Source organism: Mizuhopecten yessoensis, unplaced genomic scaffold (assembly GCF_002113885.1).
Source record: "Mizuhopecten yessoensis strain PY_sf001 unplaced genomic scaffold, ASM211388v2 scaffold2213, whole genome shotgun sequence".
Lineage (NCBI taxonomy): Eukaryota > Metazoa > Mollusca > Bivalvia > Pectinida > Pectinidae > Mizuhopecten > Mizuhopecten yessoensis.
Window position 1 is genome coordinate 191,633 of NW_018404434.1, and position 25,262 is coordinate 216,894.

Sequence of the window (25,262 nt, forward strand, 5' to 3'; positions counted from 1 at the left end):
ATTCAAATACCAAATTACTCCATGTGACATGTGAGTTTTTTCTTCTTATGTGTGGTATCATTCGCGATCCTTTAGTGAGGTAGCACTCTAAACTCGGCATAAGATCCGCGCTACTCCATGTGGCATACACTTCAATGATACCATATACGCTTAAGATACACAAATGGAAGCAAGTCTTTAAATGTCCTAAGCTGTTGATAGAACGGTTAACCTAATAAAACCTAACAAAACCTTGGATGTCTGCTATGATCATTTCTTACTTTCTGCAATGTAGGAGAAGGAACTCTTGACAAAAAGTGACCAGCGACAAGCAACTAAAGATTGTCAGACGGTCACATTGTGTCAGCAATGCTCCAATGAATTTACGTCATTTTAATCAGAGGTGCAAAAATGTTTTAAACCCTACTTTGTATTGCAAATTATTCTCACAATATCAAAATACCGCCTATTTTTCAAATTAATGTTCAGTATAAAGAGCACATAGAAAGATGTGTACACTTGTACTTCATTATTATTACCTTCTTTCTTTACGGCCTATACATACAGAAAAAAGTACTTAGGGCCCATGTAATGTGTCTGTGAAAACATGTTAACTTAAATGACATCAAACAAACAAAACATAAAAGACAATCGTTTGCTTAAATATTTTATGAGGCCATGGTTAATTATTTCTTTTCAAACACATGTAAATGTAGTCTACAAACATAAAATATTGCTTTTTATCAAAAAAGAATGAAACTTGAATATGGTTACTGACATGGAATGCATAGAGATTGTCTTCGACTTTTAATAAATATAAATGTTGACCCATCCGGATACAGTAAGGGACAACTTTGCCTTGGTGCCTTTCTCCATAGCCAGGAAAGCATTCACTGATTGCAGCTTTTATAAAGTGTCATTTATTTGCCACGTTGCAATTACAAAGTTTGTTGTGTGCCTATAAACCTATAAACTTAAGTTTAAAATCAACAGGTTATAGCAATAAAGTCGCTTCTGTGTAGCAATCTACTTTTTATCTGGAATTTTAAGATGTGTACTGTTTAGTCGATCAATGGTATATAGTATTACGTAAGCTGTTTCTTTTTATTAAATATAAGACAACCGACAGTCATCGTGAACATCTGTTTTTTCTCAAGTGTTTTTCTTTGCCCTTTCATGTAGAAAGGCCATGTATGACACGCGTCTGACACTATATAAACTACACACAGACCCTTGTTCGGCATTTTCCTGCATTCTTACATTGGTAAGTCTTGAGGCTTTGGTAAATAGGAGTAACATGTCTAACAAATAACTGCTTTGGTAATAAGGAGTTACATGTTACAAACAGAATATTACTTGCATACCATTTTATACCTTTTGTTACAGACCTCGATATTACCTCGCACTTAAATTCATTTACACAGTTCTATGTTAGAACTTTTTAACATCTAGCTGCAACATTATAACTTGTACATGTATAGTTATATCTTTCTATTTCATAGCGCCTTCTCTTATAATATCTACGTATTTTATATAAGTGAAAAACGTTCGCACAAGTGAGAAGACGATTGGTTCTTCCCTAGGCCGGGAAATATGTACCCTAACAGAATCAGGGTTATCTTGTATCTATACTAATTTTAGCACCCTGCAAAACTGTGTTTTGTTTTCGGCAGTGTTCTCGGCATCCATCTTTTTCATATGACCTTGTTGTTTGCATGGACTTTCGACCTTCAACATTCAGAGATATATCAAATGAACGTATTGTTGTTAAAGTCTGATGTTCTTTTAGGCGTGTCGTAAATTTCAGACAAGTTTCCCCAGTGTGTGCAAGGTTACAGCGGTTACGTGTAACTCGGTAGACCACACCTGTCAAGTGTTCCTTCGGCAGTTTGTATTTCGGGTGAACTAACAGTGCTTGATGGTATGGTGTGGTCGCACTGACTTGTTGTTTTGTGCCACAATCTTGGAGGTGCTTCAGACAATCCATTTGTGTTTGGTACATAGACCATGACGTTAGCTTTTGTGATTGAACGATTTTGTTTCTTGGGTCATTTTGGTTTTATATTTTATTTGATCTTCTACTTTCCTTTTCGACCGTTCGTGGTTTTCACATGATGTTTGTTTGATATGTCGCTTTTCAATTTCCATGTCTTCCTGTTCAGTTACGATGGTTATGTATCAGTCCTGGAGAGTGCAAACTACCCGATCTGATGCAACGGATAATGTGAATTGAAGTTGAGGTACCGATCCGTGTGAGTGTTTTTGTTCTGTGCACAAGTTATTTGATGGAACCACTAGCTCTCGCTGCGATAAGGGTATCCAAGGTAACTTTGCGGTCTAACTCTTCTTCTGACGTAAATTACATGTATCATGTTACTCCACCCTTGCCTTTGATTAGGTGAGTTGATAGTGTTTGCCTCACCTTTCCTGTCTACTTCCAGAATATCATCAACATATATTCTCCATAGTTAAGAACGACATTCCATCGGAGCTGCGCTGTTCAGCTACAGAATCGGTACATAACAGTAGGTGAAACTATGCTTCCAATTGCTGCCACAAACTTTTGCTGGTGAAGTGTGCCCCGAATGAAAGAGAAGTAGTGTTAAGTTCAAACACCAACAACTCAATGATGTTTTCTTCAGGAAGATTTTTTCAATGTAATACCCGTCCCTCTGACTGCCCGGAGTATTTAAGTGCTATTTTGCAAAATGTCTCAATGTGACAGCAGTCTTAACTGACTAGGAACATTGTGGCTTACTGAGTTGTTTTCAGGGGTTAAGAGTCGAGACACCGGTTATGTGCAATCTTTGCTTTACAACGGAAACAGAAGTCAAACCAAGTTTTCCAATCACTGCTTGTGTTGAGAACAAACTACGCATCTAATATTTAAACCAAACTGATGAATCTCATACCAAGGTCTTTGTTTGCATTCAACTGTCTGAACCTTTCCCTTTTTCCACAGTACACTTTGCTGTCATTACGAAAATCACAATGCAGTTGGCCGTTTTCCTTGTTATTGTCCTGCCACTGGCAATGTCCGCGCCGAATAAGGAAAGGGCTTTATCACTCAACCCATTCATTCAAAGCATTAGTAAGTAAACTCACGTCTTCGTTATTTTGTTTATTTGCTTATATGGGATCTTTTCTTTTCTTGATTTACGCCTTAACAACCATTTGTCTGCCCAAGTGCCTGCTTGACAGTAACCCCACGTTTCGCCTGTGTGTTGAACGTTCGCACTAGCGGATAAAGCAACGTGTTCTGTCTCCAGGCCGGCACGAACAAAGGTTCTTATAAATTGTAGTTGTAAATTCCTACTTTATATGTAGCATTTTGGAAAAGCAAAGTTAATATTTTCTTAATTGATTTTTACTTTTCTAATTTCTATTTACAACTTTTTCTGAATCAAAACTGCTTACCTTCTCATCGTATATTACACAACACGCTTCACACCACGTTGTTGACTTAAAGTGTTTCATTGACTTAGCATTGTGGCCGTACAAACTCCTTAATCTAGACTCCTTATAAAATTCGTCCCCTAGAACTTTTAAATATCTTTGTAGCATTAACTTTTCATGAGCACGTAACAGCTATTTTACATGCATAATTAGGCACATTGAANGTCGATGTTTCATGACTTTTTAACTTCAGTTTTTGCCACAGGCACAAAAAGTAAATACGCGGATGTTTTCTGAAGATCCTTTTTGTCATCAACCATGTTCTTTTGAAATTTCTACCGGAAGATATTTTCAAAAAGAGCCGCATTAAACCAATAGATCAACGAGTACATTTATATTTCATCGTCTAAAATTTCAGCGATTTCGATTTGTTGTGTATATGAACGAAATAATTAACATTTTTGAATGTCTGGTTATAGTCTTTACATACTTTATGTATGCATCATATAAGAAACAATGGATAATTCATTTATGTCGAAATCAACAATAATTGTCCAGACAACGAACCCGAGTTCAACGCCATTTTTCAGAAACGTATCACTTTTTCACAACGCATGCCGATTTATAACTAGTTATACAGACATAAACTGTTTAATCTTATTTGGCATCATTACCTGGCAAACCTTAGTGACAGTTACAAAACTTGAAAGTCAATCCGATGTTTCAGGATAGAACAGGAATTTTAAATATCGATATAACGACAATCTCAGTTACAACAAAGTATTACAATGTTTCTTTTTTTAATTTAATTTTTTTAACTAACATCTCCATACATTTACTTTTATAGACTTATCGTCAAATATGTAATATGCATTTTTTCTATAGCAATTACGAAACAGTTTTTCCCCAACTTATTTCAATCATTCTTTTTGTGACCTGACGGAAGCAAGCAGAAGATTTAATTCTTAATTTGGGAGGAAGCCGGAGTATCCGGATAAAACCCGCGTGGTTGGCGGGTAACTGGGATTGAATCCGGCCATCTTGGTAAAGACGAGCGTGTTATCCACTGCCCCACCCGACCCATCATATTCGTTACGGACAAGAACAAATATCTAATTTAGCAGCTTTGGAAATGGCGTCATTGATGCAAAATATATATTGCGAATACATTTTTAGCAATCATCAACGATACAAATAATTTACTTACGGGAGACCGGGGCAAGTTCGGCCACCCGTGATATATTTTTTTTAGCTAATATTTACAACTAAAAAGATATCAGCAGTTTAGTTTAGTTCACAGGAAAAAATGGCAAGGAAAACTCTAATTTAAAATTACTAAACAGGAGAAAATGACTTTTGAGAGGGTAGAAAGAAAATCATGATCTCACTTCTAGTTATCCAAGCCAGGCACTCACTACCATATTGCTGTACGATAAGAATTTGTTGAAATATTACTTTGGGCCCGGACAGTTTCGGCCAATGATACCGTGGCAAGTTCGGCCCATGTAGCACATAGAAAGTCGTTACATTGGCAGAAAATCTGGCGTTGTATGCTTTAAAACGTCATAATTAAGCTGATTCTAATGGGGCCGAATTTACCCAAATGCCTGTCCGAACTTATCCCATGGCGGGGCTCGATCGGCTATCCGATCATTCGACAGGGAAAATTAAATAATGTTCCAAAACGGACTTTAAAAAAGGGCCGAATTTGCCCCGATCTCCCCTATTGTTCTGTCGGTCTTAATATCAATAGAGTTTATGTTGTATTGTTATCCCACGACTAGCCGACTTTAAATACATTTTATCTTACCTCATTCTGAAAGCAGTATTATCTCATTCTGAATCAGTAAATATCAAAGATCAACTAAAGCTTCGCTCTTTTAAGGCTTTGCCTTTTCATAGTATATGCGAACGAAACAATAGCAAACAGGTGTGTTGTGATACATGTGCAGAAAACTTTGAAAAAAGATGACTGAAAAAGAGAGTAAGTATTGAGGGATGTATAATACATGTAGGATATTTATTGTTAATATGCAATACTAAATTAACATGATCAAATATGCAATTTCAATGCGTAATCTTTCTAAAAAATGCGTCTTGGTTCTCTTGTTCAGATATTTATCTTTCAAAAAGACGAAGGGGGCTGCTTCTCGTTATGGATGTAGAATGTTCCTAGGTGTCTAACCTCGGTCACTTCTTGGCCATTTTTTTATCAGTTCTTGTAACCAATAAGCAACCGGTCCGACTAACTACTGGATCGCTCTTCCCCTCGGCAATAAAAATCAGATAAGCAAAAGACACTATTATTGAATAATATTCACCGTTTTATGGAAGACTTTTATAAAATGTGAATTGAATATATTGATTTGTTAAATAATTGAAATTGTATCGATAATATTGTGTTTATTTTCACAAACTATATTTTTGTTAGGAAAAATTCACGAGACAACTTTCCGTGGGCAATTTCATGGACTGTTCTACCTCTTAAGCAAACACCGCCAAATTCGAATTTAGAAATGTGATTCATTCTATGTTATGGTCCTAAAACACGGAACAGGATTGCAGACAATTTATCATAACGCGCGTTATTCATTTTGTATTTAATCCAGTTCCGTGTTATAGGTCAGTAACAAGGAACATAATGCTGTTTAATGCTTAAATAGTTCCATTCCCCATGTACGTCAGTGGTAAAATACACAGACGCACACATATATACTAGCCAGGTACACAGACCCGGAATGCCTTTGTAGCGCAAAGTTTGAAGACAGGACATACTATTTAGATTATATTTAGTTTGTTTAATATTGTGACTTTGTCAGAGAAATACTACAAAAAATACCAAATATCGGCATGAAATACTCGGCCGTTAGTAGGTTAAAGTATACAGTGAAGTCTGCTTTTCCAATTAATATAATAAACACTAATTTCAATGTTATTTACCTAATCTTGTTCATTGATTTTTTGAGTATATACTTTAATGTATAAAAGAAAAAAAATGTAAAATGTAATGGTCCATGTACACCTAATATGTATCTGTGAGCGACCACTACCGACGCAGCTATAATGACCAGTGTGGTACATTACTACTGTACCACACTTGAATATACCATAAGAACCAACACATACTTATTCTCCTCTTTTGCTAAATTTGAATTCTGCCAGAAAACCTCATGAAAATATTTACGTTTTGAATTATAATTCAAACACGAAAGCGACATGTACGTAAATACATGTAGATCTCTCCTTGCAATAACCCAGCTTGTAAGTTTAGAGACGCGAATGAAACCACACATAAGAAGAAAAACTCACATTTCACATGTAGTACTTTGATATATGAATATTGTTAGACTTGCACAAGTTCCTCATACATTGATAACGGTCAATAGATAGCTGAAGATAGTGCAAAATATACATGTTTTGATATACAATGCTATCACAAGATAACATGAGTATCTTTGTCTAAACCATAAATATAAAATGAGAAAAAGAGTATAGACATGAAAAGACAAAATGTCCAAGTGTTGTAATGGGTACGGCAGATCAATTTGCAAATGACCACATTCAGATTTAAAACTGCATGTATTCATTCTTGTAAAACATAAATGGGAACAGCGATGAGCCGTGAGTATTATTAATATCTAATTTAAAAATATTATAAAGTTAACGCTGTCATTAGCAGAAGGAGCAACAGGAAACGAAAGGAAACGGGATATACGCATTTAATGAGGTGACGTTAGGTTTGGTTTGCTTTTATTTTATTTAACGTCTAAACAGCTCATGTCATTTAAGGACGTTCCTCCATGTGTGTTGAGTAAACGTGCACGTGTGTACATTGTATGTGTGCTGGAGTCAGGGTATGTTAGTGTACTTGCCTCCTTGTGATTAGCGGGAATGAAACAACATTCATTGTTGCATAATTCACGGTCGTTAGAAATGATCTGTAACCGGTGCATGATATACATGTCAGTGTACAAAATATGGCAAAACTTTTCTGGGTTTCTTCTCTGCTAAAGAAGAAATATTCACTGTTAATATTCAAAATGTTACATGTCGGTGGTTTTTTCATACAGTTTCATGAAATGTGTCATAATCAAACTCCAGCTTATCTGCCAAGCTTAGTCCATAATAAAATATCAAAAAGCCATAATCACAACACACTAATTCGTATCATTTACATTCAATTAACAGGAGAATCAAAACTTACAAAGACTAGTTTTTGAATTTCTCAATGCAAGTATTGAATGCATTACCTATAAATATTCGTAAAAGAATATTTATTCTTGAACATCCGTTTGTGATTGTTATTAAAAGATTACTTCAAAAAGATAAAGTAGTGGTCCCTTCATATTTCAATATTGAAAATAGAAACCTACAAATAATACATACAAGATTCAGGTTAAAATGTAGTAATTCGAAACAACACTCATATATGAGAAATGTAGAGGTGAGCCCATTATGAAGATGCGGACTTGTCAAATGTAGCTACCACATTTCATTAATATGTAATAATTTCTCTAGAAAAAGACTAATATAATCCATCCCTGATGTGAGGTATGTATAAGGTTATTCAAACCCAAGGGACAAATGATTGAGCAGTAGACCCGGGGTTTTGCCGAGGGTCTTTTGCTCAATATTTTATCCCGAGGGTTTGAATAACCTTATCCATACCTTATATCAGGGATGGATACTATTTCTTGCTTATTACCTAAAACCCGTAAAAACAGCTGCTCTTCTAGTAAAGTTGTAAACTGTCCGCACATTTCTCATATGCATATGAATCCTGGATGGCAACTGTTAGTGACGTCTATGACCCTGACTGACCCAAAAACGTCATAAAATGACGTCACGAACAAAAACGTGACCCCGAAAGGTCACTCTAATTCCTCCGCCAATCTGCGCGTGTAAGCCATCTAGACCCGTGGGTCGGATAGAATTTTCCAGCACTGCCGGAAATACGGATAGCTCGGTCTAGTATGCAAGAAAAAATACTTTATAATGCTTAAACATTAATCTTACTAAAAATAATTTACTGTGGGGAAGTACTGAGTATTAAATACAGAAGAACACAGATATTTTTTGTCATTTCAGTAAATGGTTTATAATTAGTTAATCCTTATTTGTTTACATGTCCATGTACGACACTTTTATTGTAGTTATTGAGGCTAGGTAGTCTAGCGGTAGAGCGCCGGGCTCGTGACTGAAGGGTTGCGGGTTCGGGTCACGTCACGACACTGTGCTGTATCTTTGAACAAGATACTTTACTCCGCTTGTTCCAGTCTACTCAGCTGTAAAAATATAACAACGGGTTATAAATTGTGAACCGTTTTGAGACGACCTACCAATTATGTTGTGATTAAGCGATATATAAGAACCTGGAATTGTTAATTATTATAATTCTTAATTCATCATTTATATATTGTATATTGTAATCGAAAATATTTTTTATTCTTTAATACATTATACCGAGAACCAAGCGCATCATAAGGAAATGTGTATGAGTGTTTGAGCATGTGCATGCGTACGTGTACGAGAGTGCCATCATCCGCCTGTCCTTCCATCCATCCAAGGATGTGTGAGTGCAAGTGTGCGTGCACTTCAATACCAAACGTAATGCACTGGTTCAATGTCAATTTTCAGCACTTGTAAATATGTTTTAATTAAGACATCAACTTATTCAAATTAAAAATTGTAGTTGAGGTGTCAACAGTCGCGAAGAATTATTTGCCTGTAAAATAAACACTTGGATGAGGAATTAATATAAGATGCAAGCCTGTTTTCCAATCCCTGTGTAATTATTTGTATGTAATTAAACATGTTTTAATATTAAATAAATACTGTTTAAACTGAGTCCCTGTGACAACTGTTATTAAGTGCATACAGAATATACGCCCCTATAACAGAATATTAAGCTTCTCGACTGGTTTAGATCATCTTACTAATCTAGCCGTTTGCTTGTTTTTTTAGATATATGCTCAGCATTTTGAGCTTCGTTTTGACGCATAAGGTCTAAAATAAAGTTCAAGTATCTGCAGGCCTTTCAACTTGAACTAACAAATACGTTTCTTGACAAAGAGACACGGACTGTAATGACCTTGCTCTATGTATAGGACGTCAACCCCCTTGAGCCAGACCAAACCATATTTGCACTTAAAGATAACTATGGCAAAAGTATTTCTATAGATAAAAAGTCAGAAGATTTCGGTAATCGTTCGACTCGCGGACAACTGTCACTTCTCAGTGGGTGTGATTTGCCCTTTCCCATAAACGTCACGTATCAATCTCTTTATAAACCGAACACAGCCCATTACTCGACCTATTCCACCTCTGGTTCTTTCATTGGTAAGTTCTTTAACTTTTGTAGTTAAGAGTTAGGAGTTTGACAAATCGTGTTTTGTTTCTTATAGATTATAATTTTGTTTGAGTTTTTGAGTTCAGAGTCCTCACTACAGCCAACGTCATTAAAGGACGGCCACCGAATGTTTAATGAACGCGGTAAGAGCTATGGTAGTGTCTTTATGCTCATTTGACCAATACTTTTTTCATTGCTGAACAATACATCGCAGAAGAACCACTTCACTGTCTATTGAAACATAAAATTCAGTTTTGCCTTTATGTCTTCAAACATCATATTATTACATGATTATTCTATGGTTTTAGGTCGTGAATTTCTTCCCTGTAAATACGGACTCACGTCGAATTTTAGGAATGACTTACAAGGCAGTGTAGGAAATGGGTAACTGTTTCAGAAGTGGCGGATTTCGCTCCAACATCTACAGTGTTTATGTTATATTTCAGTTGGTTTTTGTGTTTTAGTTTCCATTGTCTTTTCTTCGGACGTGCAGAGGAAAATTCGTGTATTTCTATTCTAGGCTTACCTTTGCGTCTATACGCGACATATTTGGTTCGATTTCATTCTTTCGCTTTGTCTATTGGTATAATTATATACTTAGCAGAGAGTCTGATGGTAGAGTCCACACTTCAAATTTCTATAATTTGCACAAAGTTTGAATTTTGTCTGTATAACTTCATGTTTACATGTAATTGTAATATTGTTGGTATGGTTCTAAGATGACCATAGAACGTACTTTTACAAATACTTGTGTTATTAATATCTTTTATGGGAATCTCTTAGTTTGGGTCTACACTTTTGCGCTTATGTTATTTTCGTAGAACTTAGTACGGGTTTAATGGATTAAAAACGTTAACAACAAATTGTGTGAGGTAATAGTGACAATTATTATTATTAAAATTACATGCATAAAGGCCCATCAACACTGGAGGAAGTTATTTGGATCAATGCGTAGACAACAAGTTACAATATGTAAAACCTGAAATTAATTAATAGTTTTCCAGTTAAAAGCTGAAAAGACGAAGTTGTCCTTGCCAATCTCTGAATGGGTCATTTACACATTGCTGTGAGATTAGCTCAACCACTTTTCTAACTGCCATTTCTAATATAAAGAACCATTTACCGTAAAACGGTTGTCATTAGACTGCAATGATCTCCAGCCAACACGAGAATTTTTATAATAATACATGTATAACAAATTTCATAACTAACCTTATTTCTAAACAGTAATTATATCTGTTGGTCTGTTCAAAAACATAAGTAAGCAAAGCCATTTTTTCTTTTCGATTTGACGTTAGTCTTACGTTTGTTAGATGCCATTACCTTTTCAGCAGTTGCCTTTATTCTCGGATATGTTTGGTTTTATTCTGACTAACGTTCTATCAACAGATAAGGTCAGATTTGCAGGGGAAAATCTGTATACTTCGCCGCAGTTTAAGGTTCGTTTTTCCACCTGTCGTAATAAGGTTGAATACATCACGAGAGTGAGAGAAAATAAACAACATATTTAACTAAGCAATACTTTCTGAAGGGCGAAATTCAAATTGAGCGAAATTTATTCTGCTAGTGAAGGGCGTAAATTTGCACTTAATTGCGGGGTTGTCTGTGTACTTTGTACGTTTTGTTGTAATGTTAATAATCTGATATCCAGGTTACCTGCGCGTCTATTTATATGATTCAACACTTACAGATGTGATTTATACGTCTTGGTGTAAATATCTGTATTTGTGCTCACGTTTTCTTGTTCATAATGTTATTGGTAAAGTTTTATGGTCATCGCCTTTTTGGTAATTTATGTTCAGCTATAATCGTACGTGATTTATATATATATATATTTACCACCTCTGTTTGTTGCGGACTGAGAAAGGAATATACCTGTTGTAACACACTGTATATTGCAAAGACAACTAAATTGAACACCCTGCAAAACAAGACATCCTTGTCTGTTCATGCATCAATCTTCATACGACCTTGGTTTTTATGAAGATATTGCAATTGAAACAAGCAAATACACATACATTGTATATTTGCGAGGTAGTTCAATATTTGTTATCAACATTTAAATGTGTAAACGGTTTTATTTTTCCACAGTACACTTTGCCGTCGTATACGCAAATCACAATGAAGTTGGCCGTTTTCCTTGTTATTGTCCTGCCACTGGCAATGTCCGCGCCGAATAAGGAAAGGGCTTTCTCACTCAACCCACTCCTTCAAAGCATTAGTAAGTAAACTCACGTGTTCGTTATTTTGTTTATTTGATTATATGGGATCTTTTCTCTTCTTTTTTTTACGTCTTAACAACCGTTTGTCTGCCCAAGTGCCTGCTTGACAGTTATCCCACTTTTCGCCTTTGTGTTGAACGTTCGCACAAATAGATAAAGCAACGTGTTCTGTCTCCAGGCCGAGACATACAAAGGTTCTTATAAATTGTTGTTGTTAATCCCTTCTTTATATGTAGCATTTTGGAAAAGCATCATTAATATTTTCTGAATTGATTTTTACTTTTTCTAATTTCTTGTTTAAAATCATTGAGAATGAACTTAATTATACAAATGTGCTACAACATTTTCTGAATCAAAACTGTTTACCTTCACATCGTATGTTACACAACACGCTTCACACCACGTTGTTGACTTAAAGTGATCAAACAGGAAACATATCCCTATTCTGGAATAGGCTCTCCCTCCCACCATGCAGGATCTCCCAAAAAATAGTAGACATCATTTCAAATATAGTTTTGGAACACAACAGAAAACGTAAAAGTACAGTGATAATAGAGTTACAAAAACAGACACATAGTTGTAAAGCACACCACCTGCTCTACCCGAGCAATCCTTGGCCTCTCTAGCCGAGGCCTTCTCTGCTGAACAATCTCTCTAGAAACTCATACATCTGAACCTCAACTTCAAACTCCTAAATCTAGACTCCCTATCAAATTCGTCCCCAAGTATTTTTAACAATCTTTGTAACATTAACTTTTCATGAGCACGTAACAGCTATGTCATATGCATAATAAGGCACATGCAACGATTCAATTTAATTTATCCATATCAAAACTAGCTTTTGTTGTGTTCAGTTATACCCGCATTACTTTCCATAGTTCTCCAAGTTTATCTCTGTGACTGATCACCTATCTGTCAATGGTCGTACCTGTATGTTCTATATATCCCTGCAACAGTCTACATGTCAAGCAAGGCACATATATAACCCAACTATAGGATTTGACCTTAATTTAACCTTTGATCAAAATGCTGCTCTCTATTGATACATGTACCTAACACTTTACGATGCAAAATTGTTAGTTTTTATATTTATTTTCATTTATTACCTAATTATCGGCCGATTTTGTTACATATATCGCTTCAAGCACAAACACATTTTAGGACACTTAACACTATAGAGCAAACAAATCCTCCTACCACTCGCTTAGTCAAGCATAGATATAGCTTTCCTACCAGTGCAGGTTCGGGAAAAAGAATAGATTAGCAGTGCCCCACTGCATGATCACGAGATGCGACTTAGTATGGCCCCCCTGCAGAATCGGGGTTATTCTTCTGTCTCCTATAAAAGTGACATGAAAGATACCAAAATTGATATGCTGCCCCAATTGTTACACTTTGAATTGTTTTCCTGTCTTCTTTCTTCTCTATCTACTTTCTGTTTCAGGCGGTGTCACCCAATCCTGAACTATCTCATGCACGACTGACATTAAATATGAAATCATTGTGCTTTTCAAGCTAGTTTCCGCAATGAACAATTGGTGTGAAATCGAATATGTCAGTCATTTGCTTTGTCAGTCCCTGTGATATGTGAATATGTTATACCGAATAAAGCTCATACATTTGATCTTCTGTTTCAGTGAATATATTTCATGCAGATGAGATTAAGCTGCTAGTTACAGATCTGATTGATCAGCTCGGTTCTGATTCCAGAAAGTCACAATGTAGCGATGAATGTAACAAGCTTGTAGACACCCAAGTCGCTGCAGGCACCGTCAACACCATTACGCATGCAGCTTGTCCTATGGTGTGCACATCGTAAGTATATATGATTTTAAAGTCAACACTAGATCCGCGATTTCACCAACATACCGCTTCAAACACTTACACACATACATTTCACTAACAGAGGCACGTCCTTAAATGATTTCGTATTGTTTGTTGCTGATAGACAGTTAAGGACATAAGGATGCATAAAACAATAATAATTACGTTTACAGAAGGAAAAACATTGCTTGAACATGACAGGTTGAATATTAAATACACAGCAATATTAACAATTGATAATAGCATGATATTATATCTTTCTGCAACAATCAATTGAATGTAAAATCTGATATTAATGACAGAAATTGTACCAAATATATTTTTCATAGATATAACACTCTATCATTTATTAATTCATAAGATGTTTGGCAGTCAATGGTCGGTCACAAACATGACAATAAGGTTGATTCACATTTTGTTAATTGTAAGCAAGTGTCATGTAGGTATGTCCTATGCTCTGTCGTGAGAGGACAACTTCCTCTCTGCTGTCATGAAGCATGAAACCACAATATGCTGAACTGAAAATAACTAAATTGTTTCTGCGGACCATTTACATTTTGATGAACACAATAGGAAGACTTGTCTAAAACTTCATTTTCATTTAATTTTACAGGTTACAGGAGCTTGCTCACTTCATGCATATTCCACACCCTTCTCCTAGCAGTGCTTCAACCTATTAGAAAGGCTGGTGATGTAGACCAGATACAGTTTGTTTTATCTTCTAAAAGATAAAAAAATAAACAGATTACCTAAATTAAACTGTTGCACCTCATTTATCACTTTCATTTGCAATATCAGAAATTCAAACAAAAACAGACGTTCACATAACGAATGATTTTAACTTGAAGTTAAGATTAAAATGTTTAATAAGAGCCTAGCTCTCGGGCACCCAAGGCGCCCGAGCGAAGCTCTTTAATGGTAACACATGCGTGCGTAAACATAGTTGCTTCCCCGTTTCTACAACTTGCCTTTAATTGTTTATGTCTGAAAGAAGAAGTCCAGTGGGGAAACAGGAAGTGTATCCTTGAAGCAAAGACAATTGTGTTTCAACCCATACATGAACATCGTCATATAGTAAAAACAATACCCATGTTTTATTACTTATTTATTTAGGGAAAAACTAATATACATTCTGAGTGAAAAGAATCTATCACATAAATTTTGATACTAGCAGGCATGAAACGTCGTTCAGAGATTATCCTACTATGACGTCACAAGCACGTCACACTCCATCGGCCTTCATCGGTTATTTCCGGAAGGATGAAAAATAACCGGGCAATCTTGGAATTGATAGCCGTTGCATTTATCTCTTTGTCGATGCTTCATGACTTTTTAATTTCTGTTTTTGCCACAGGCACAAAAAGTAAATACGCGGATATTTCCTGAAGATCCTTTTTGTCATCAACCGAGTTCTGTTAAAATTCCTACCGGGAGATATTTTCAAAAAGAAACGCATTAAACCAATAGATCAACATGTATATTTATTTTTGATCGTCTGAAATTTCATCGATTTCGATTTGTTGTGTATATGAAAGAAATAATTAACATTTTTGAAAGTCTGGTTATAGTCTTTACATACTTTATGTATGCATCAACACTCATAAAAGAAACAATGGATAATTAATTTATGTCGAAATCAACAATAATTGTCAAGACAACGAACCCGAGTTCAACGCCATTTTTCAGCAACGTATCACTTTTTCACAACGCATGCCGATTTATAACAAGTTATACAGACAGAAACTGTTTAATTTTATTTGACATCATTATCTGGCAAACCTCAGTGACAGTTACAAAACTTGAAATTCAATCCGGTGTTTCAGGATAGAACAGGAACTATAAATATCGATATAACGACAATTTCGGTGACATCAAAGTATTACAATGTTGTCTGTTTTTAATTCATATTTTGAACTAACACATCTATACATTTACTTTTATAGACTTATCGTCAAATATGTAGTATGTACTTTTTTCTATAGCAATTACAAAAAGTTTTTCCCCAACTTATTTCAATCATTCTTTTTGTGACCTGACGGAAGCACGCAAAGGATTTAATTCCTAATGTGGGAGGAAGCCGGAGTATCCAGATAAAACCCGCGTGGTCGGGCAGGTAACCGGGATTGAATCCGGCCATCTTTGTGAAGACGAGCGCGCTATCCACTGCGCCACCCGACCCATCATATACGTTACGGACAAGAACAAATATCTAATTTAGCAGCTTTGGAAATGGCGTCATCGATGCAAAAATTATATTGCAAATACATTTTTAGCAATCTTCAACGATACAAATAATTTACATACGGGAGACCGGGGCAAGTTCGGCCACCCCTTATATTTTTGTTTTTTAGCTAATATTTACAACTTTAAAGATCTTAGCAGTTTAGTTGGCTGGGCATTCACACGAAAAAATGGCGAAGAAAACTCTAATTTAAAATTACTAAACAGGAGAATATTACTTTTGAGAGGGTAGAAAGAAAATCATGATCTCGCTTCTAGTTATCCAAGCCAAGCACTCACAACCATATTGCTGTACGATTGTTGAAATATTAATTTGGGCCCGGACAGTTTCGGCCAATGATACCGTGGCAAGTTCGGCCCATGTAACACATAAAAAGTCGTAACATTGGCGGAAAATCTGACGTTGCAAGCTTTATAACGTCATAATTAAGCTGATTCCAATGGGGCAGAATTTACCCAAATGCCTGTCCGAACTTATCCCATGGCGGGGCTGGATCGGCTATCCGATCATCCGGCAGGGAAAATTAAATAAGGTTCAAACACGGACGTGCTGCCAGTATTCAAAAACGGAATTGAAAAAGGGCCGAGTTTGCCCCGATCTCCCCTTTTGTTATGTCGGTCTTAATCTCATTAGAGTTTATGTTTTATTGTTATCCCTCGACTAGCCGACTTTAAATGATTTTTATCTTACCTCATTCCATTCTGAAAGCAGTATTATCTCATTCTGAATCAGTAAATATCAGCCCTTTAAAGGCTTTGCCTTTTCATAGTATATGCGAACGGAACAATCGCAAACAGGTTGGTATTAATACATGTGCAGAAAACTTTCAAAAAAAATGACGAAAAAAAGGTTAAATATTGAGGGATGTATAATACATTGAATTAACGTGATCAATTATGCAATTTCAATGCGGATTTTTTTTTAAAAAAATGGTTCTTTTGTTCAGATATTTATCTTTCAAAGAGACGAAGGGGGCTGTTTCTCGTTATGGATGTAGAATGTTCCTAGGTGTCTAAGCTCGGTCACTTCTTGGCCATTTTTTTTATCAGTTCTTTTAAGCAATAACAACCGGTCCGACTAACTACTGGATCGCTCTTCCCCTTCGCACTAAAATCAGATAAGCAAAAAACACTATTATTGAATAATATTTACCGTTTTATGGAAGACCTTTATAAAATGTGACTTATATATATTGATTTGTTAAAAAATGGAATTGTATCGATATTTTTATGTTTGTTTTCGCAAACTATATTTTTGTTCGGGAAAAATCACGAGACAACTTTCCGTGGGCAATTTCATGGACTGTTCTACCTCTTGAGCAAACACCGCCAAATTCGAATTTAGAAATGTGATCCATTCTATGTTATGGTGCTCAAACACGTAACAGGATTGCAGAAAATTTATCATAACGCGCGTTATTCGTTTTGCATTTAATCCAGTTCCGTGTTATAGGTCAGTGACACGGAACAGAATGCTGTTTAATGCTTAAATAGTTCCATTCACCATGTACGTCAGTGGTAAAATACACGGACACACACATGTATACTAGCTAAGTACACAGACCCGGAATGGCTGTGTAGCGCTAAGTTTGATGACAGGACATAATATTTAGATTATATTTAATTCGTTTAACATTGTCATCTTGTCAGAAAAATACTACAAAAAAATACCAAATATCGGCATAAAAGCTCGACCGTTAGATTGTTACAGTGAAGTCTGCTTTTTCAATTAATAAAATAAACACTAATTGCAATGTTATTTACCTAATTTTGTCCACTGATTGATTGAATATAGACTTTAATGTATACAAGAAAAAAAGATAAAATTTAAAGGTCCATGTACACCTAATATGTATCGGTAAGCGACCACTACCGACGCAGCTTTAATGACCAGTGTGGTAAATTAAGACTGTTCCACACTTGAATTTACTATAAAAACCAACACATACTTATTCTCCTCTTTCGCTTCATTTGAATTCTGCCAGAAAGCCTCATTGAAATTGGTAACGATTTGACTTGAAAGTGAAAAACGGAAGCGACAGGTAAATTATTACATGTAGATCTCTCCTTGCGTTAACCCAGCTTGTTCGCAAGAAAAGTAAGTTTTGGATACGCGAATGAAACAACACACAAGAAGAAAACACTCAAATTTCACATGTAGTACTTTGATATATGAATATTGTTAGACTTGCACAAGTTCCACATACATTGATATCTGTCTATAGATGGCTGAAGATCGTGTGCAATATACATGTTTTGATATACAATGCTATCAAGAGATCCAATGTAACATGAGTATCTTAATCTGAACCATAAATATAAATATAAAAGGAGTAAAAAAAGGAGGAATCCCCAGAAAAAACAATTATTGATAAAAATAAAACAAGTTACTGAACTCCATGAAGATACATACTGGTTACACGTTATTCCGTTTATATAGTGGCCACGGTGGTCGAGTGGTCAATGCATTTAATCGTCAATGATCGTCTATGATCACCAGCCACTTGATCGCGGGTTCGAGACCTACTTGGGGGAGTCGTCATATACTACCCGCAGGTTGGTGGATTGTCTTCGGGTACCACGGCTTTCCTTCTCCACCAAAACCTGATATGTCATTAAATGACCATAGCTGTTAAAAGGACGTAAAATAAAAACAAACCAAACTGTTTAGATAGCAGTGGACAAGCAAGCTGTAACCGGATATTACTGCTTACAAAGATTACTAGAAACTGTGCCATTGCTAGTGTGTCAGTTCATGTTCTAATCTTGTGCTTTACACTTTACCACAACTTTACAGTTTGTGATTTATTTAGCGTTTGTAAACTAAAGATTTAACGAGTACTTCAATTTACATACGAAAGAAGTATATTTGATTTTTCGAAGGAACCTCTTTCTGTTGGCACTCATAGGCAATATGAATTCCAGCTGGATAAAGGCAAATTGAATGAAGCGCTTCATGTTGGATTTGCCTTTGTCCGGTTGGAATTCATAGTGCCTATGAATGGCAATTAAAAGCAGTTTAATACTTATATTTACCATTTTTGGAATATGTTCTTCTCATTAAACAATCTATTACACTTTTTATTAAGCAATTAGTTCATAAAATGTATGTATCGTGTATGCTTGTTCAATGAATAGAAGTCATTGGCCGGGGACGGTCAGTAGTATCTAACGAAATAATAATAATAATAATACCAACTGAATTTGGTCGGGTTATACATTGGCAATGCCATTCGGTGGTAAATATTGTGTGGTATTCGATACGTGGCTTTAATAATATTGATAATAATAGTATGCATTTTTATAATATTGTATTGCATGTCGTTACTTAGAAGGTGTAGATTTTAAGAGTATCTTATTGGGCATATTGGACCAGACAATTTATATACTTGGGTTCCTTCATAAAAGGCCCACTGTATGGGGTTTCCAATTAACATTTAGTTGTTTATGTGCGGGAATGTATAAAGAGACCATATTCTGTTCACTGTTTATCTTGTTACTATAAAGCAGTAACATACAGAAACGTTTGGTCTTTACTTCATCAGGATTCAGTATTTCGAATAATCTGTAAAGTACAATCTCTGAAATTTTTACCGGGTTTCATGAATATTTTGCATCAAACATGGTCAAGAACTAGAAATCTTTCCGTAAGCAAACTACCAAACGTTAACTAAGTTTTTTTTAGTTTGGTGTTTGATATCCTCGTCACAGAAAGAGTCATATGCGGACGGGTACAAGGAAGATACTGCCTGAAACAGAAAGTAGATCGAAAAGAAAGAAGATGGTAAGAAAGATAATAAGCGGAAAATATCTCTTGCGTTGCAACAGGGGCAGCAGATCAAGTTGATTCTTGTCCATGTCCCCCTTCGTAGAAAATGCAGAAGAAAACCCCGGGGGGGGGGGGGGGGGCGCACATTAGCTGCCTTTTAATATGCCCCTGCGATCGTAATACAGCAGGTTTATTCCTGATTTCCACAATATCCCCTAAAAAGAAGTCAAGAGTCATTGACTACAGGTGTACCTTTCGTAAGGAAACATAAATGTATTTTACATTTCTACAGGAATGTATCTCTAAACTGACCAATTTTGCTCTCATGAATTTAATTCAAATGTTATAATGAAAAACATGAAGGAATAATACGAATGTCAGGTGTCGATTTTACATACAGCATGATTTCACCACCAGAGAAAAATGGGCCCTAATGATGCTGTGTGTGCCAACGATGTCGGGAATTCTAGAAGGTGTTATTTCGTAAAAATGAATTATTTTATGAAAGAAAAGGTCATTGGAGACAAATATGCATGAAAATGTGTATATTCAAATTCGGCCATTAGCGTATTGACAAATTTGTATTTATGTCGATATTTTTTATTTTGTTTTTATTAAACGGCCTGTCAAAATGATCCCCGTTTGTCATGTTCTCACAGAAGACATGTTAAACAAAATTGCAGAATGACAGTACACCTGGCGTCGGATCAATATTAAGAATATATACGAACCAAGTTCATCAAAGACTTGTAAGAAACTGCTTAACTGGTATTCTTGTGGAATTATTTTAATATGTTGTGTCTGTTATCAAATGCTTCCTGATGCAGGATCAAGTTCTGTGCTAACTATCAACATGTCCTTTTTATGGCTGACCACCGATGCTATTCTGTCGATCTCCATCTTCAAAGCTACATTCTTCTTAGTCAATTTGTAATAGCGAAATAGTGGCTCTGTAACTGTAATTATAAAGGCAAACGACATTTTAGTGATGGTAGTTCCAACCGCTCAACTGCGGTGTGCTTATATGCAGTCCTTGCCGTAAGATTTTACACATCCTATGTTACGTTACAAGTGGACAAACACCCCACTTTAAAATCGGGAGCTTTCCCCCTTTTTTTCTGTTAAGTTGACATAAAAACTGAAAATGATCTGCTATCCCCATTGCAATATTTGTAATATCCATATGTTTTATTAATTATTTTTTCCTAAACTCGTTTTGTTTCCTAGTGCCTTGGTTGCCTAAACCTTACTTTTGGCCTTTATGTTGAGCATTCTTCCAAGAAGGGCAAGCCAAAGGGTCTGTCCCCATGCCGCGACATACCAAAGTACTTTAAAATGGTAGTATTTACTCCATGCTAAAGGTGGGTCCATCCTTCTCAAATTTTGCACCACTGCACAGGAAGCAGCACATGTGGCTATACTTCAGAATAATTTGCGGTAGCCTAACGACACCAAGCTTGGATTTCCAAAGGGTCATCAACAGTTATTTTCAATTATTAAGAACGTCAAAAAAAACCAAAAAAAAACTATCAAATGCGACCATTTCTTATATTTAAGTACTCGTATTTAATGTGATATTGAACTCCCGTGAATAAGAACGAAAGTCGTTTACTCTGGAAGTTTACCATTGCAGCTGATGACAGTGATATGACAGCTTCTGGGGATGAAGTCTGAAAGTGAAAGAATGTGTGCTTTCCATTGTTATTGCTCACTTATCTATATGTTGAAAAGGCTAAATGATACTAAGAATGTCTGATCATTACTTGAACGGAATAAGGTAATTTCGTACGATGGAAGTATAATGACCGCTACCCATCATACTGACGGCGACATTTTTCTACTGTAAGGTCTTGAAGTTGACCATTTCATTCGAAGCATTACAGGTATTCCGTCTTGACAGAGATTTTGTTCAGAAACAATTACTAAATTGCAGTGTAAACAGCTTCAAGTGATACGAAAGAACGTCTGAAAACTGCAATTGAAAACTAAAACTAAATGTATGGAGTCATCGCCAAGGGCCCATACCGAACCGAAGCATTCAGACATTCTGTTACCAGAGCCATGAACAGTTTTCTAGATTTAGGAAAAGCAGTAGTGGTAAGAAATACAGGTAATTTTGTTTCAAGTGTTGTAGGTTAATTCAGCTTTCAGTGCATTATACTCTTTTCTTCTCTGCATGTAATCTTTGTTTGTGGAGTGAAATTTTGTTAAGAATATACATGTATCTATTCAGGTTGCATTTCACCTCAAAACATCAAAAGAACCAATTTCATTGAAATAGTTTAGAATTAGTAAGCAAATCACTTTGTTTCTTGAAGTGTATTGTGTACAGTGTATCAAATGTTTTTTTGTTATCAAATTAAATTCATATATGAACAAATTAGAATAATTGTATTAAAAGATGCATAAATGGTTTTCTATTAATACAGGATGTAAGGACATAAAGTAAAATACAATGTGCTCATCCTGGATATATCAAATCATAGAAAATAGTTGATAAGGACATAGTTCATCATAGCAATGGTGGAAAATGAATAAAAAAAAACATAATTACAGTTTCGTATATAACCAGGTTATAGTTCGGTAAAAACAGATAATTTGATAAATGTCAGATCAAATGTGACAAACATGTCTGACAATGAAGTCCTCATGTTGCAATGCCTGATATACTGAAATGTTTCATGTGAAAATGAATGTGTGATAGCTGCTGCTAATGTCTCTTTTAGTATATTTAGTCTCTGTAATGAACCAAGCATTCACCAAAATTGATTTCTGGTGATACATTTATCAAAAGATTAATCAAAGTTTTTAAGAAAAAAATAATGGTGTAAAAACTTGGAAATGGGACACTGGTGAGCTGACTTACTTCCTCATAGATTTAGCAAAACATATAATACACGTCATATTTTTTAATATTGATTGTGGAATACGCTGTTTTTGATTTATTTTAATAAGACTGTATTCTACATGCAAAAGGCAGCTAAGCACTTAGCTTAATTTATGCATCTGGAGTCGTGCACATAACCACTTTATTTGAATAAATAAAATTAAGAAAAATAGGTTTCGAAGAGTTGTCTCCCATGCATAATAGCTAGGGATAGGAAGAGTTACTCGCCTTGAATTAAGAGCCGAGGATTGTGGGTAATCTGCATTGAGCGCGCCATTGAGAAAATTTGTAAACAGCGCGCCATTGAGAAAATTTATAAACAAAAAGGTCACACAGTGCAAAACTATTGTGTTAACCATTCTAAGTACAGACCTAGTCTGGTATACCTTCCGAAGTTTTTAACCATCGAAGGAGTGAATCTATTCATCATCGTCCTTCTGGAACTGGAGGAGGGGATTAGCGACACGAGATAACCCCCGGGGTAGCCCGTTGGGTTCCTGTTGGATCGTCGAGGAGTCGACATTTGACTTTAAGTATAACAGCTTTTCCTCTCAATATGAATTAGTACTCTGTATCAGCATGTCCACCTCAACACATAGAGTTTTAATTTTAGGACACAGCTTTGTGAGACGACTGTTCGATTTTGTGCATGAACAGAATTTATCTACATTTGGCCTTTCTCAGTGTGTTGTTTACGGTGTAGGGGTCAGCGGTGCAACAGTTGACAAACTTCAAACGGATCGGACCGTACATGAAAAAATCAGCCATATCCAGCCGCATATTATTATTCTCCAGATAGGTGGTAACTGTTTGTGTAATAATGACATTCGTCCTGATCAACTGGCTTACAAGATTTTTCATTTTGCTCGACATTTGCATGACACTTACGGTAGCCATGTGTATGTATGTGAAATATTTCCGAGGCCTCGGCCCCGCGGGATCAGCGCGAGTCTCTACGAATCACGTAGATTTGCTGCTAACAAGGCTCTGCATGTTCTGTTTATATCACCAGAACTATTGCATGTATGGTCGCATCGACGTCTCTTCAACAGTCCACTAGATCTTTTTCTGCGAGATGGTTGCCATTTAAATCCTACAGGATCGCGGAAGTTCTACCGTAGCGTTAGACTCGCCATTATGCATGCATGTAGACAACTTTCCACTCAGTGAAACACCTGCTGGTAGGTTGAGTTATTTTTCCTGAATGTTTATTTCAGAGTTAGCTACCCCACCCTGCCATTTGTTATTATATCTATTTATTTTAGTTATGGGCTATATATATAGCTACCTGCCATCTAAATTAGTATGATGTTTTATTCAACAACCTTTTATGGCATTTATTCTCAGAAAATTACCTGCCAACTATTACAGGTTTAAGCATTTATACAAGACAGATTGTGATTCTTTTCGCAGCAGCTAATTATATAAAAACAGCTTGATATTGTACATTTGGCCATGTTTATACTTGGGTAAAACCATATAAAACCATATACTTGGGTTACCATTTAAATTTACTTTTTCTATAGTTTTGTATACAAAACTTAACTGTGGACTATCAGTCCATATTGTTTGTTTACTTATTTGTATTGGTCATTTCACTAATACGGGTAGACCTATCACATTGGTATCAACCCAAAACCTGACAGTGTTGTATCTGATCTCATTTTCAGTTATATTACAACACATTGTAATCAGAATTTCACATCAGTGTCATATATTCAGTATGACGGTATATTATATAGGTTAATAATCTTGTGTAGTGTCTATTCATTTATCACCAGTCTTTAATTTTTAATTTTTATTGATATTTTATTTTTATTCCTGTGTCTGGAAATAACATGATTTCTATCCCATATATTTATTAAACTTTTACTGGTAAAATACTCATGATCTAGACCTGAAGCCAGTTGTGGCAGTGTTGTGTCTGCATGTCCTGCATTTTTACTCCTGTACATGTATTCATGCTCTGACAGTGTTGAATCTGTCCTAATTACAATATAACTTCTGGTGTAGTATCCAAATTTCAACAGTATTGTATCTGCCCCTATGATAAAAAGCTAATCTGGTGCATATATATATATATATTATCCAAAAGCAGACAGTGTTTTAACTGTCCTAGCTATAATATCTACACTCTGATGTTTTATTCAGCAGTCAGTGTTGCATCTGTCCTGATTATACTATCTACTCATAATCTGGTGTAGTTTCCAGGACAGGCATTATTATATCTCTCCTAATTATAATGTCTCATCTGATCTGGTGTTGTATCCAGCAGACAGTGTTGGATCTGTCCTAATAATAATATCTCATCTGGTGTTGTATCTAACAGACAGTGTTGTATCTGTCTTGATTATAATATTTCATCTGGTGTAGAATCCAGGAGCAGACAGTGTTGTATCTGTCCTAATTATATTATATATAATTATATAATCTGGTGTAGTATCCAGGAGCGGACAGCAGACAGTGTGGTATCTGTCTTGATTATATTATATTTCATCTGGTGTAGTATCCAGGAGCAGACAGTGTTGTATCTGTCTTGATTATATTATATTTCATCTGGTGTAGTATCCAGGAGCAGACAGTGTTGTATCTGTC

General features: G+C 35.7%; 1 protein-coding gene across 3 annotated transcripts; it reads left to right on the top strand.

The window, feature by feature from the left end:
* Positions 1 to 2,141: 2,141 nt before the first annotated feature.
* LOC110445323 lies at positions 2,142 to 14,529 on the top strand. 3 transcript variants are annotated; one of them, XM_021489869.1, is made up of 5 exons: positions 10,090 to 10,108; positions 11,114 to 11,163; positions 11,816 to 11,945; positions 13,584 to 13,761; positions 14,384 to 14,529. In XM_021489869.1, exons 1-5 carry the CDS (start codon positions 10,105 to 10,107, stop codon positions 14,448 to 14,450), a joined length of 429 nt encoding a protein of 142 aa, XP_021345544.1. In that variant the 5' UTR covers positions 10,090 to 10,104; the 3' UTR covers positions 14,451 to 14,529. The 3 variants fall into 3 exon arrangements, with proteins under 3 accessions (XP_021345545.1, XP_021345546.1, XP_021345544.1); XM_021489870.1 differs by lacking the exons at positions 10,090 to 10,108; positions 11,114 to 11,163; positions 11,816 to 11,945 and adding exons at positions 2,142 to 2,231; positions 2,942 to 3,070; XM_021489871.1 differs by lacking the exons at positions 10,090 to 10,108; positions 11,114 to 11,163 and adding an exon at positions 9,634 to 9,714.
* Positions 14,530 to 25,262: the final 10,733 nt, after the last annotated feature.